The sequence below is a fragment of the Notothenia rossii genome (assembly GCF_949606895.1).
Source record: "Notothenia rossii genome assembly, chromosome: 11".
In the NCBI taxonomy this organism is placed as follows: Eukaryota; Metazoa; Chordata; class Actinopteri; order Perciformes; family Nototheniidae; genus Notothenia; species Notothenia rossii.
This window is the reverse complement of record NC_136910.1, coordinates 33,326,640-33,342,191: the sequence shown is the minus strand read 5'-3', so window position 1 is coordinate 33,342,191 and position 15,552 is coordinate 33,326,640. Positions and strand designations below refer to the sequence as shown.

Genomic DNA, 15,552 nt, shown 5'->3' with positions numbered 1-15,552 from the left:
GATACACAACTGACAATAAGTGCAATCAACCATAGATAGATAGATAGATAGATAGATAGATAGATAGATAGATAGATAGATATAGATAGACAGACAGACAGACAGACAGACAGACAGACAGACAGACAGACAGACAGACAGACAGACAGACAGACATACAGTTATTTATGGATTATTTTCCACACACCTGACCATCCAGGGGAGCACCTGCAGCGGAACACGGTGAGGGTGATGAGGTCACATGTCCCCCCGTTGCGGCAGGGGGAGCTCATGCAGGCGTGGTTGTTGGGGGTCAGGCACAGTTCATCGGTGAAACCCAGGCGGCACACGCAGCGGAAATCAAACCCGTTGCCATGTAACACGGCGCGACATTCCCCTCCGTTCCTGCAGGGGGAGGGGCTGCAGGGGCTCGGGTACTGGCAGCGGTTACCCACGTAGTCACTGGGACACCTGGGGGGAGAGAAAACCAGCATCAGCACCAGAACTCAGTCATTAGTCTGGTGTTTCTCCAAGTGGGGGGCGCAGAGGCATGACAAGGCCCCCCCCTGTCATGCCTCTGCGCGAGACACCAGGATGAAACATGTTTTTGAAAAACGAAATCATAATTTGTCAAATTATTGATTTGAAAATAATATGATACAGTACAAATACGTCTGGGTCTCTGTCTCATTCAAGCTCGGTTCTGTGTGTGTGTTTGCAACGAGCCATTTTGTGTGCGTGCGCGAGTGAGAGAGAGAGCGCACCAGTACCGGAGATCGTTGTTGTTAGCTTCTTGTGCTAGCGAGCTACGCTAACGGATATAAGAAGCTTTTTCAACAACAAGGTGGAGGAGAGCTCTCCTGTCAGACTGAGAGGCTCAGGTGAAGTAAAGGACTCTCTCAGTGGGTCTCAAACGTTTTGGTCACGATTAATGTAAACAATTATTTCCAAGGCACACGTTTATATGATCATTATAGTTGTAAAAAAATAAGAGAATAAATGAAAAACAGGTATAAAATACTATATGTTTAAAAGGGGAGTGATTTGTAAAATATCCATAAAGAAAAAGTCAATCTGTTTACGGGGCATGCTTCCCGGGTGAGCATGCCCCCGGATCCCCCTATGTTAGGTCCACTCCCCACTTGTAAAAATAGCACTTTACCCCAGCTTACACCTATTTGCCATGAGCTGATTATCGAGCCTTCATTGTAACAGTCACAGGTACACTGTGTATATGCGTGGGGATTGTTGCAGTAGAACAATCCACTGTAGCGACTGCTACATTAATAGGAAACCCTAAATGTTTGAGCACCCTCTATGAAACGTCAAGCTACCCCACAGCACCCCAAAATAAATCTCTGGCGTCGCCAATGAGCCTGCAACCCCGTTTTGAAGAAATGTGCAGTGCCAAACAGGCTCATTGCAGCCACTAATGCTGTGATAAGACACACTTTTTTGCCAAATATCAGCTTTTTCTTTCTTTTCATTTTTTTGCACAGAGTGCAAAGTGGCAAAGTATTATAACTTATTGTTCTAGCAAAGGGATTCACAATTGTATTATGTATTTATTCTTTTGAGCACACAGACTTATGGAGCATTGTTTTATAATCACTGTTCTAGCAAAGGAAGGCTCACGCTCATATTGATGTATTTTAATAAATGTTAACTTGGCCCATTACGTGACTATTTTTGTTGGGGGGGACCGACTTTTTTTTTCTCCAAAGGGGGGGCCTGACAGAAAAAGTTTGAGAACCACTGCATTAGTCCCACAGCGGGACATTAACAGTGAATACAAAAAAAAGCAATAATAAAAAAGAAAAGCACACATAAGTAATAAAACACTTTTTAAGAAATAATAATAGTAGCCAGCAATCGGCAGACATTTTTTGTATCAGCCTTCAATTGATCAGCTTTCCTGCTTTTCCTCTTCTTCTGTGGCCGCTTTAACAGCGATCAATAAAGGTATACCTTATCTTATCTTTGCTTAATCATATAAAATGCAATTTCCTGGGGTTTTGGGCTGACAAAACCAGACATTTAACAACATCATTATGGAACTTGAGAAAATTGATTGATATTTGTCACTTTTTTCTGAAGTTTTCTAAACCAAATGATTATTGATCTGGAAATCAACCAATACATAAAGATAATAATAATAATGTTTAGCTTTTTTGTGCATAAAGGTGAAGCGCCCTCTGTCAAATACAGAATTCAATATCTTTGGGTTTTGACATTTAAAAGAAGACGTTTTAAGAAATCACATTTTGACTTTCTTGAACAGTTTTAAAGACCCAACGATTAATATAAAAAAGATCGACACGATAAGCCAATAATATATATTATAATAAATATATTTTAAAAATATATATAATAATATACATGTCTTTTCTTCCTTTGCTATGTTTATATATACACATACACACCTTTAATATTTTTTCATTTCATTGTGTTTATACTTTATTCAATTTTTCAAATATTGTAAAGCCTGAACACACTGCTGATGTAACAAAAGAATTTCCCAATTTGGGATCAATAAAGCATATATCTATCTATATATATCTATATCTCTCTCTCTCTATCTATCCATCTATCTCTCTCTCTCTCTATCTATCTCTCTATCTCTCTATCTATCTATCTCTCTCTCTCTATCTATATATCTATATATATCTGTCTATCTCTCTATCCAACTATCTCTCTCTCTCTCTCTATCTCTCTATCTATCTATCTATCTCTCTCTATCTATCTATCCATCTATCTATCTATATATCTATCTATCTCTCTCTATATATCTATCTATCTATCCATCTATCTCTCTCTCTATCTATCTCTCTATCTATCTATCTATCTCTCTCTCTATCTATCTATCTCTCTATCTATCCATTTATCTCTCTCTATATCTCTCTCTCTATCTATCCATCTATCTATCTATCTCTCTCTATCTATCTATCTCTCTCTCTATCTATCTATCCATCTATATCTATCTATCCCTCTATCTATCAATCCATCTATATATCCATCTCTCTATCCATCTATCTATCCATCTATCTCTCTCTCTCTCTCTATCCATCTATCTCTCTCTATATCTATCTATCTATCTTTCTATCTATCTATCCCTCTATCTATATATCCATCTATCTATCCATCTATATATATATCTATCTCTCTATCTATCCATCCATCTATCTATCTATCCATCTATCTATCCATCTATCTCTCTCTCTATCCATCTATCTATCTCTTTATCCATCTATCTCTCTATCTATCTCTCTATCTATCTATCTATCTATCTATCTATCTATCTATCTCTCTATCCATCTATCTTGCAGGTTTATTGCACAACAGTCTGTATTGTGTGTCTTTAGAGAAGGGAGAAGAAATGGTGATTAGAAAACGAGGATCTTTTTTTCTTGTATAACTCTCTGAGCAATTATCCAAACAAAAGGGGGAATAAGGGGGAGGGGAGGGGGGAAAGTTTCCCGCCCAGAAAAGTCCCAGTGCAGCGGGACAGGAACGGCCTGTTGATCTAGTGTGTCTCTCTGGATTAGACTCCCTCAGAACCCTGAACACACAGTGTTGGAGAACAGACGCTGCTAAACAGTCCACAGCGGTTCCCATCTACCTTTCCCTCCCAGGCTGTCCACACTCATCCTGAATGAGTGCAGAGATCAAGGGTCCGGGCCAGCTCTGGATGTCCTAAATGAAGCTCTGCATTCACACTCTAAGCCCTCACATTCACACTAAGGATGGACTGCTGCTACAGTCACATAACTCACAGAAATCAGGTCGGCCGCACTCTTCTGCAGCATCTGGGTAGTAATACATTGGCTCCAATAAAACTCAGCTTAAACATTGGAGGAGCATAATTGCACGGAACAACTGTCAGAAAAGCATTCGGCATCTTCAAGTGATTTCATGCAAATCTACAGACAGCTCTTTTCAGGCTGTGATGATCAGCTGTCCTGCTGTTGTTCTTTTTTTTTAAATGTTGTACAAAAAAGCTAAGTCCTATTTAAGTTAAATATCCTTAGTATTTGGCATAAAAAACATTTAAAGAAATCAAATGAGTCTTCCTTGGACTATTAAATAGACCAAAGGATTCATTTAGAAAATAATCTATTGACAAATCCATAATTAAAAACGACTTCTTAGTTCAAATCCTTGAAGATAACAGGAAGTCCTCTGTGTCACGTGTCATCTTTGAACGTCAGCGAAAGAAGTGTTTATGTTTGAATCGGGGCTTGTGAGTGTGTAGCTGTGTGCAGATGAGTGTGTGTGTGTGTGTGTGTGTGTGTGTGTGTGTGTGTGTGTGTGTGTGTGTGTGTGTGTGTGTGTGTGTGTGTGTGTGTGTGTGTGTGTGTATGTGTGTGTGTGTGTGTGAGGGAGGGCATCTGTTGGAGTGTCTCCACAGGGAGCAGGTGCGCATGTTAATGAAGGCAGCTGTTGGACAGGACTCCTCCCCCCCCCCTTATCCCTCCTTTCCTCCCCCAGCCCTCCCCTCTGTCCCCTTGTCAGATGGGGGGTGTGAACAAGCCAGCCTCTTCTCCAGGGACATAAAGAACCCATGTGAAGTCAGCTGTTGCAACTTCTGTGTCCTCTCCCCCACGCTTTTTTAGTTCCTACCTTTTCCTCTTCTCAATCCCTTTTTTCTGCACTAGTACCGAATATTTTCTCCCTCTTGTGATATATATCAATGGGCAATATATACACTTTTTGCGCAATTCTACTGTGCAAATAATCTTTATAGTATCTCAAACCTTATTATGTCCACTTCCCTATTCTAAATTCTGCTACTCATTTTGTTTTAAATGGATGAGTACTCATTTTTATTTATTTATTTCTAATGTGTGCATTTTCTCTATATTTAACATGTTAGCTACTCTTTTTTATTGCTTGCCCTTTATCTATGTCACTTTTGCTGTAGCGCTGTAGATTTCCTCGCTGCAGGACTACTAGAGGAATCGGATTCTGATTCTTCCTATCTCTGCTTTTGCTCTGTTTTCTATCCTGAATTTCCGTACAACTCCCAGCTGTTTGCTTTTTACAGCACTCCCTATATGTCACATGGGACTGCTGAAAAACTCCCTTGTTGACTTTGTGAGGTGAGACCACTCAGAGGGTTTTAACAGTGCCATGAGCTCCACAGGGAGCCCAGACAGTTGCAATTGGCAGAAGATTGTAAAAAACATTTGGGTTTGCTTTGAAGTCTCCTTGCTTCCTGTTCCACTTAACCATGAAAACACACTGAGGAGAATTCTCCGTGTTCATATCAACAGTGTTGTAAAGTAGATTTACTAAAGTACTGTATTTAAGTACAATATTGTGGGACTTGTACTTTACATTAGTATTTCAATTTTTTGTACTTCAACTCCACTACAATTCAGAGGTTAATGGTGTACTTTTCTTCCACTACATGTATTTAATACCTTCAGTTACTTTACAGATGTGGATGAATGATGTGAAATATAATCAAGTGTTAATTCAGACTTTAGTTCCACCTGGAGTAAATCCACAAGCTACCCTGCAGTATACAAAGTCATTCAAACTAGCTGCACCTTTACCAACTTTGAGAACACTTTAATGATCAATAATTATAAAACATATCATATATATTATTCTGAAATGGACCAATCTGCACAATGACTACTTTTACTGTCGCTACTTTCACTATATTTTGATGATAATACTTTTCTACTTTTACTTGAGGAACATTTTGAATGCAGGACTTTTACTGTAACAGAGTATTCCTACACTCTGGTACTTCTACTTTTACTCAAATACAAGACCTGAGTACTTCTTCAACCTCTGCATATAAAACCTAGTAATGGAACAGATGTTGTTAATTGTGTTGGTGTGTGTGTGCACCCATGTGTGTGTCATCCCACGCTAACTAACTGTAATAGATCCTCTTTGTCCTGAAGTCAGCCCAATCTGAGATAAAGATCCACCCACACGCTGAAAAGCTAAGCAGCAAACACACACACACCACGGCAACAGGTCTCTGTCTCCGCCATGCAATGTCCCCTCAGGCCGGAGCAGATGCTTCCCCGACCTCTGACCCCAAACACTTTTGTGACTGTGGGGACGGCCTCTTTGCCTTCTCTCCCCTCTCCCTTTTCTCCCCGCTGAGGCTGATCTACCATCTGCCACTCGGGGTGACTTTATCCCCGACACAAAGACCAGCCCCTACTGTGCGCTGGAAATGCCGCAACTGAGGAAAATGTCCTGAAAATGGCTACGATTGGCATCCAGTGACAATGTGTTGGTATTATTCTATTGGTGAGTCTTGAAACAGCATCTCCTGTGGTAGACCACCACACACATGGACTGCTGATCCCTGATGATGTGCAATAACAGTGCCTGTGAATATAAAGATGTATTTACAATCTGTAGACGGTACCAGCTATCTCTTTATTTGTATCTGGTCACTTTAAAAAGTTATATATACACTGCTACTTTCTTTACCATGGTGTACTTATCTGCTATTTGATTTGTTTACTTATTGTGTTTTTTTAACCATAAATAACGTGTGCTTTACTTTATCTGCACAATACTTTATCTGCACAATAATGGCAATGTCCCCGTTGCAGGACAAATAAAGGAATTCTGATTCAGATGTTTTCAAATGTCCAACACTCACTTCACTACTTTGTCTCTCTAAAGTGTCTTCTTATTCCTCCTCGTTTTTTTTGCTCAGTTAACTGATGTTCCATTGGATGTGTCTAACCATTAGCCAAGCTCTGACCCCTGGGGTACACATCTGGGAATAAGACATAGAACAAAACAGTGAGGCTCTTGAGAAAGGAAATGAAAAATGTACCGGGCATGGAAGGGACTGAACTCGAATCAGTGGGTTTGATACTACAGGAGATCATGTGAAAAGCTACATAATAGCTGTAAATACATGCAGGAGAGTGGGTTCCTATCAAGATCTCTCCTGTCTATCAAGTTGTACTATTCCAAAACTGCAAAGTAAAAAAAAAAGTGTGGTTGCTAAGTGGTGTTAAATCCTGAGAATCAAGAAAAAAGGAGGCTCTTGCTTGGTTTGTTTTGGCAGTGATTAAGCTACTTCCTGTCTCACACTCAAAAGAATGATGTGGGAAGATTTACGAGGCTCAGACACCTATGGGAGCACCTGCTTGACTAATGACTGCAAGATCGCTTTCACGCACAAATATATCCCAGTTAGCAAACACTGGGTTGTATCTTCAGTGTGTGTGTGTGTGTGTGTGTGTGTGTGTGTGTGTGTGTGTGTCTCTCTGTGTGTGTGTGTGTGTGTGTGTGTGTGTGTGTGTGTGTGTGTGTGTGTGTGTGTGTGTGTGTGTGTGTGTGTGTGTGTGTGTGTGTGTGTGTGTGTGTGTGTGTGTGTGTGTGTGGGTGGGTGGGTGTGTGTGTGTGTGTGTGTGTGTGTGTGTGTGTGTGTGTGTGTGTGTGTGTGTGTGTGTGTGTGTGTGTGTGTGTGTGTGTGTGTGTGTGTGTGCGTGTCTCTCTGTGTGTGTGTGTGTGTGTGTGTGTGTGTGTGTGTGTGTGTGCGTGCGTGCGTGCGTGCGTGCGTGCGTGCGTGTGTGTGTGTGTGGGAGAGGTGGACCTTGTTCTGGAGACCTCCCGCCTCACAGTCACAGGAGGAAACACACCTGCCTGCCGCTGCACTTCTGACAATCGTCATCTGCGACAACACATCTGCTAAAGTACCTCAGGTCACACTTTATCAGGGCGGCACATCACATGTAACATCCTCCTTTTAGAGCTGAAATGGGACCAGCTCTACGCAGTTGTTCTTGTCTCTTGTAGCAGAAATACTAACTTGTAACAAGGGGACTTTAGGGATAATGAGCAGTAACTGATAACATTTCCTCTAATGGATATTTTCAAAGCTGTAACTCACTTGGTAATGTCAGAAAAGCCCAATACAGGCATGCTCAAGCATCTTGTGTTGTCCATAACTTCAAAAATATTCTGTTTATTCTAATAGATGAGTAACAAAACCAGTAAGTGTTCACATTGAAGAAGCAGGAATCACTGTCATGTTCACTTCTTCTTTCTACAAAAATGACTCAAACTGATTAACCAGATGCCAAAATAGTTTTTGATTCATCTAAAAGTTGACAACTTTGATTAATCCTGCAAAACATGCACTTACACGCATTCCTCTCACCCGTTCACACCATTTCCACATGCTCCGTGGTGCACCCTGACATGCCAAAGTGGCTGGTGTTTCTACGTTTGACAGCCTGTGCCTGTGCCTGTCAATACCCACTACAGCCAAATGGCCTCTTATCTCTTCGCTGTGACAAGACTTTGATCGCCCCGCTCTGAGGATCTCCAGGCGCACAGGATCCCACTCTTCTGGGGCCCCGCTGACACTAAAAGTGGGGAAATATGTGTCCACGTATCTAATGTTTATTCCACACTGGAGGACTCGAAATCAACTACTAACTTGGCCTGGCATCTTGGGAATGGGCCCAACCAGGGGAGTGGCAGCCTCAGAGCTTAGACCCAATAAAAGCCCCACACCAACAGGCCCACTTGACCCAGCCTGAGTGCACCTGATTGGCTTAAGCCCACATGGAGCTGAGACCTGCTCCGTAATCCTGTAGGAGGACGAATGAAGAGCAGCATTCCTCCCTGAATGAGAGTGGAACGTCTCCTCAGTGGTGCTGTAGACGGTCTTCATGTGTGAGACATTTTAACATCAATATGCAACACCAGACAGCTCCATGCAAGGTCACATAGGTCGGACACACACCGCAACAGACTGAAGTTTTTCTGCCACGGGTCTATTTCTGTCAGATGTCTTGCGGTATTTGAACCACGCAGCGAGACAGTTGAGATGTTTTCTTTGTTTATTATTAACGTGCACCTTGCACCAAAACAGGGTCTATTTCAGCAAAGACGCATCAGCAGTCAGACGGCCCGTGAAAAAAAGCCGGTGTTCGAGGGGCAGCAACCTCTCAACCTCACCGTGCCCCCATCACCGTCCCACAAATGGAAACTAAAAATGTGACTCTGTGCCCCCACATGCTTTCAGAGCTGCCTGCATAGCGAGCGGCTTCAGCTGCATGGGAAACAGGAAGCCCCAGACCTTCAGATAACCTTTCACTTCACAGAATCATGAGCGAGTGCTTCCCTATTACGCCGGCTCGCTGTTGTTTCTGTGCGTCTGATATTACCACAACATGATGTAAGACAATTTAGATCTGATTCAGATTGGCCCCTCACTGAAGCCATTACTTGTGACCAATTGATTTGAGGCATAAATATGAGTTTGGGTTTCTTTTAAAGCACAGCAACCTTTAAAAATAGTTTGGCAATTGAAGACAAACCTGATGAGATGTCTTCAAAAAAAAGAAAAAGACACTCTCCTTTGTAAGGATTAAAAAAGACATACTGTTTGTTGATACTGTGTTTGTCCCTCCCATGACATGTTTTTCCAAAGACAGAGTCTAATTTATTAGCACTATGATTCATAGAATAACAACCTGTCTGGACAGCCTGAAAACGTTTTTGTTTGTCTAACTTTAGAAGCAGGAAGGACAGAAAGACATCCTTTCCTAAGGACGGGGACAATGGAATACCACTTTAGCCTCGAAGTGATTATTATCCCCCTAAATCCATCTGTAAGACATCTGATTACCACAGTTTACACCAAGCCTAACCTTGTTCTCTATGCCAGCAAGTGATTTTACCCTCTGCGCTCACACTCGTGGGAACTGTGCTGCAAGAGGATTTAAATCTATACCTTACCACTCAAATCTGAGTCGTTGCATGCCTGCAAAAAACTCCAAATCAGAGTATGACTCAGGGGCCAAGAACCACAAAAGTGGGTTTAAAACAATGTGACGCCTACTTTTAACAGGAACAATTTTAGGTCACAATATCTCAACCATGACCCAATTGTGTGGCATTGCTCTCACTATTATTGCAGTGTGAGACTATTTTTCTCCTATCGAGAAAAAATATATATATAGTAAGGATAAGAGGTATATTTTTAAAAGCCCCCTTTAAGAGTAGAAATAAAATATTGTGACTATCTGCAAAAAAATGAATTTTTATGCGAAGATGGCAGAAAATGCTGCTTTCTTCTGAATTTGAGATACCCTGTTGTTGTCAATGTTAATGTGAGTAGTTTTGGGTCTATTTCTCACTACTTTCTGACACATTAAAGACCAAACGAATAAATGAATCTAGAAAACAATGGTTATTGCCACCCTAACCCCCTCAGTAGAGACGCTACACCCTGACCCCTGTCTGTACCTCCGGTGACTGATGGCTGCAGGGACAGCAAGGAGGAAGAGGGAAAGTGATGCTCTTATCCTGTCTGTTTTTAATTGAACTGAGTAGAGATGGAGACCAAAATAACAGCTTTGTGGAGGGGGGGGGGGGGGGGGGACCAGTTGCAGTGCACATGTGCGGTGGTCTGTGTGTGTGTGTGTGTGTGTGTGTGTGTGTGTGTGTGTGTGTGTGTGTGTGTGTGTGTGTGTGTGTGTGTGTGTGTGTGTGTGTGTGTGTGTGTGTGTGTGTGTGTGTATGGAGTGTGTGGCGTGTGCAGATTAGAAATAGGTGGCCCTGGGCGAGCAGTATGGGGCTCTGAATGGCTCCCCCTTGTCCCTTGACCACAAGCCCAGAGGAGACACCAGGCCCCCCCGAGTTTCTTCTTCACAGATAATAAAATAAGGCTACCACAGCTAGAAATCACTATAAAAAGGGCAACAAATATTTTCCATCCTCCGCTTGTTTGGTGTGAATGCTGAGAAGCACACTCCAAATGTATGAGTGGCAGACATTCTGTTCAAACATCACAACCCTCAGCTCGATAAGGAATCCACTGCAATAACTCCTGACATTCAGAACATTCACATTCCCAGAAAGTATTAACCATAATTCATTCACATTTTTGTAATAACTTCATCATCAGCATTTCAGCATTCACACAACAATTTCTTCAGGAATGACAATGTCCAGTTGTCTTTTGTCGTCTTGCACAATAACTTGATGACTCACACACTTTCATATATAGTTCAGCTAAATATCACACCTATTAAACTGTTATACACACGCAAAGTCCAAACAGATATCCCACAATCTGCCTCCATTCCCACTTGTTTGCCTTTAAATGTCTGCACTTTATTCCAATTAATCCGACTCTCTTGACATCCAATCCACTTACATTTCACTGCCATCTGGCTTTTTAATGGAGATCACAGGCAGGGTAAGGTTAGGGGTGGAGGGGGGGGGGGGTTTGGGGTTGTCCATTCAGAAAGCAGGAGACAAGCCTTTTGCAAGGAGGGGGGTTATGGCAGGGGTTTGGTGTGTGCTGTGGTGGCTGTGGCATGATGGGAAGCCCCACTCAGATTAGTCACACAGCATTATTCTGACTGCGAGACAATGGGTGGCGGGCGGCGGGCGAGCCCCAGCTGTCGCCCATGAAAAGACAGAAAAACAAGATTTAGGAATGGACGCGTCCCCTCACTCTGCTGGGCAAGGGGTCTTGCATTCATTAACGGGGGAGGAGGGAGTGGGGGGCTTTTGTCAGGCTACCCTTCTCTCACCTCTCTGAAGCTGCACTCTTTGCTAAACTTGTATTTCTTCACTTCTTTAACAGACAAAAAAAGTGCTTCTTTCCAATTTCCATAAATCCCAGTCTGAGGTGTACACCAGTACATTAAGCTACGATGGCTATGTGTGATAAAGTGAAGAGGATAGACTTGCATATTGAAAGTAACTAAGTATGCACACGTTATGATCATGCTTAGGATGGTTATTTAAGCTGTATTATTTATGATTATCCTGTTATATCTCATTATTAATATATTTGAAAGGCAGCTACATTTATTTATTTTCTAAATATGTTGCACCAACGGGACCGGCACAAAAGAGATTTCGTTGTTCCTTAACAATGACAATAAAGTTCCTGAATCTTTTTTTTTTAAGGGGAATGTGTGCAGCCTCAGAAAGAAATGTGGCTCCTGTAGCGATGCAGAAGCAAAACCAGCCCCGGATCAAACTCAAGGGCCCCTGGTTGCTGGGCACAGGGCCCTCTCAAAAGCTGGAATGAAAAGGAAGAATATGTGGCCCCTTTTTTTCTTTTCCCCCCGTCCTAAAAAAGCACTTTCGAGTAGAGAAAACACGCCAGACTGCACCTCTAAGACGACTAGAAGATAACAGGAAGCTCTGTGGTGGTCTGCGTTTCAACATCTGCTGCATCAGACTCTGCACTTACTTGCACTCTCCATTTCCATTATGGCTGCCTTCACACCGTCCTCCATTCAGGCATGATTCAGTGGGAAGGGAGCATTTTAGACCTGTGGAGCACAACAATAAATTAATAATACTCATAAGACCAGAGGTGGGAGAAGTACTCAAATCTTGAACTTGAGTCAAAGTATAAGTACAAGAGTGTAATACTCTGATACAAGTAAAAGTCCTGCATTCTAAATGTTACTCAAGTAAAAGTAAAAAATAGGGATGTACCGAATATTCGGCCGCCGAAAATTATCGGCCGAAAATGGTTAAAAAGGCTAGCACCGAAAAAATATCACCGAATGTCAGAGAACAGGGTTACGTTGGTAAACTAACGTGTTGTTGTGATGACGTAATCAAAACGCGGCGACAAGCACGGCGTGCGACCATGCTCGCGGCTGGCTCACAGCCAACATGTCTGCCGCTTGGAGATATTTAAAAATATCAGAGAAAGAGGCGCGGATTGCGATTTGTAAAACGTGTTCAGCTGACATTTCTCGAGGGGGTGTAACTGCAAAGACTTTCACCACTTCAGGATTACTCCACCACTTGAAATCAAAACACCCGGACAAATATGCGGAGTAAGATCAAATCACAAGCACTGACAGCGAGAGACTGTTCGGCGCTGCCTCTCATGTGCTTGATGGGAAGAGGAACAGACTTATGGCTGATAAAGCAGAGAAGCTACTGTTCATTAAAAAGAACAACCCACTTTTCCTTAATAAGTAGAGAAGGCCGGCTTATCATAAGCTTATCTAGTTCTACATGTCTACTCTATACCCACTTTCCTGAACAATTTTCATTGTGAGTTATAATTCACCATCTCAGGTTATCATTAGGGGGAAATGACAGCAGCACAGTGTTCAATATATTGTACTTTCGGTATCTAAATGATACAATGTTGTTTACATTGCTCATGAGGACAGACCACCTTATTTGCAGATTCTTGAAATTGTAATTTAATTTGTAATTGATTTTGTATCCAGTTTTCACTTTATGTATCTTTATACAATGTTTACTACTTATTTACAGATTCTTGAAATTCAATTGTAATTTCATTTGTAAATAGTTACATTCATGTGGATTTATCAAGTTTGCACATTTGTATGCATGCACTTATAGGTGCATTTGTTGTTGTTGAAGGCCTGGCTGTTACAGTCTTTATTTACACTATTTTGTTGTAGGCCTACTGGCCTAGATGTTTATGCAGTTTTAAAGCACCTTGGCTTTGTTCTGAATGCACTTTGTTGTAGTTATCCTACAGAGAAAGGAAAATGCACTTGACTTGGAATTAATGTACTGTATGCATTCAAAAGTGCTGAATAAATGTTTTATGGACCCATACTAATGATTATTATTTAAGTTAAGTTTTGCCATAATCATTTATTTTTCCATAATCAGGTAGCTGAACAACATTGGTAAAAAATATATACATTTTATATATATATTTCTATTAATCATTTTCGGCCTTTCGGCATTCGGTTTGCGGCCAACCGTTTCCTATTTTCGGTATCGGTTTCGGCCAAGAATTACCCATTCGGTGCACCCCTAGTAAAAAAGTATTATCATCAACAAGTACCAAAAGTAAAAGTAGTCATTGTGCAGATTGGTCCATTTCAGAATAATATCTATGATATGTTTTATAATGATTTATCATTAAAGTGTTCTCAAAGCTGGTAAAGGTGCAGCTAGTTTGAATGACTTTGTATACTGCAGGGTAGCTTGTGAATTTACTCCAGGTGGAACTAAAGTCTGATTTAACACTTGATTATATTTCACATCATTCATCCACATCTGTAAAGGTATTAGATGTAGTGGAGTAAAAGTACACTATTTACCTCTGAATTGTAAAGGAATAGAAGTATAAAGTAGTATAACATTGAAATACTGAAGTAAAGTGCAAGTACCATAAAAGTACTTAGTTACTCCACACCACTGTGCAATCTGCAAACTGTAAGAATTAGCTGGAGTTGTAATACATGGGAAATGTTTCCTCAGTGAATTAAATTCTTTAATACAACATTCATTTTAATGTAGGCTACACATCCTTAATCTGTAATTGATTTGTTACACAGTTGTCCTGGGGGGGAAGCCTCTCGTGGACACCGGTGAGTCCAGAGCGTGTGGTGCGGGGGGGGGGGGGGGGGGGGGGGGGGGGGCGCACGCTTTTGCGGAGAGAGCTGCAGCAGCTGCGGGGCTCAGTGCGGGACAAAAGAAATCAGAGTCCAGCACGAGCCATAAAACACTCTCCTCGGGCATTGTTTATCGGCAGACGGGAATAACAGCACCTCCTCCACCCACAACACTCTCCCACCGTACAGACAAAAGGTGTCGTCCCCCTACCTACCCCCCCTCCCCTAACGCGTCCCCCACACACGCACCCGCTCCCATTATGTCCCATGTTATTTAAAACCGCATCTCAGCACAATCTACATCTAAATATGTTATTATAACTTTGGGATCAAATCCAAGGTACAACAGCCAATCAAATGACAGGTTTTGATCCATTACTTTTGTATAACTTTTTGTTGCGTTACAAGTGCTCATTATAGCCTACTTTCCTATACATACCTGTGGACCCTTAATACAAAGTAAAAACGTTCACACAGAGGGAATCAGCGGCATTTGGCTCATGCACTTGTTGTAAATTCCCACCAGCAAAGTAACTTCATTAAAGTTTCTGGGGGGGTTCCAAGTTGTGATCAGTCCACAGTTCGTTTTTAACAGCTCAGAATCCCACGGTACTGATATTTACAACCTTCTTTCAAACTTTAATTCAGCTGTATGCTCCTCTGCAGCGCATATTTAAACAAGTGAAAGTTTACCTTGTGTGAGGACGATTGCAGGAATCAGAAATGTTAGTTTCATAAAGAAACGATACATTCCTCCTGTTCAGCTTCACAAAATGCCGTTGACTCCCGCGAAGGGTTCGCATAGATCCAGGTCGGTCCAGGTGTTCCTTATAAATCCGAGCAGGAGGGAGGGTAATCCAGCAGAACACAGAGGGAAGGGTCTGGAAGAGGACTCAGTTCATAGATGTTAGCCTGGCGCTTTCCGAGTTCTCAATGAAGTCTGCAGGCAGCTCTACAAGTTCCCCCCTCTCTCTCTCACCCCCCCCCCTCACTCCTCCTCCTCCTCAGGCCATATAAAAGCTGCCTCTCACACACAGAAGGAACCAATAGACATCCCTCTCCCTGTCCAAAAGTGAAATTATTAACATTCCAAAAGATGGAAGTACATTTACTTCATTCTTTTTTTATTCTTGAACGTATACCTGAGGTAATATAAGAGCACCAGGAAAAGCGCTATATAAATACCATGTATTATTATTATGTA

General features: G+C 41.8%; 1 protein-coding gene across 1 annotated transcript in view; it reads right to left on the bottom strand.

The window, feature by feature from the left end:
- Positions 1-15,267, bottom strand: part of notch1a (notch receptor 1a) — a 40,703-nt gene extending 25,436 nt beyond the window's left edge. The window contains exons 1-3 of the mRNA XM_079660111.1: positions 15,042-15,267; positions 12,197-12,278; positions 188-450 (exon numbers count right to left, since the gene is read on the bottom strand). Coding sequence (XP_079516237.1) covers positions 188-450; positions 12,197-12,278; positions 15,042-15,099 — 403 coding nt within the window. The 5' untranslated portion in view covers positions 15,100-15,267. The remainder of the gene's footprint in view (positions 1-187; positions 451-12,196; positions 12,279-15,041) is intronic.
- Positions 15,268-15,552: the final 285 nt, after the last annotated feature.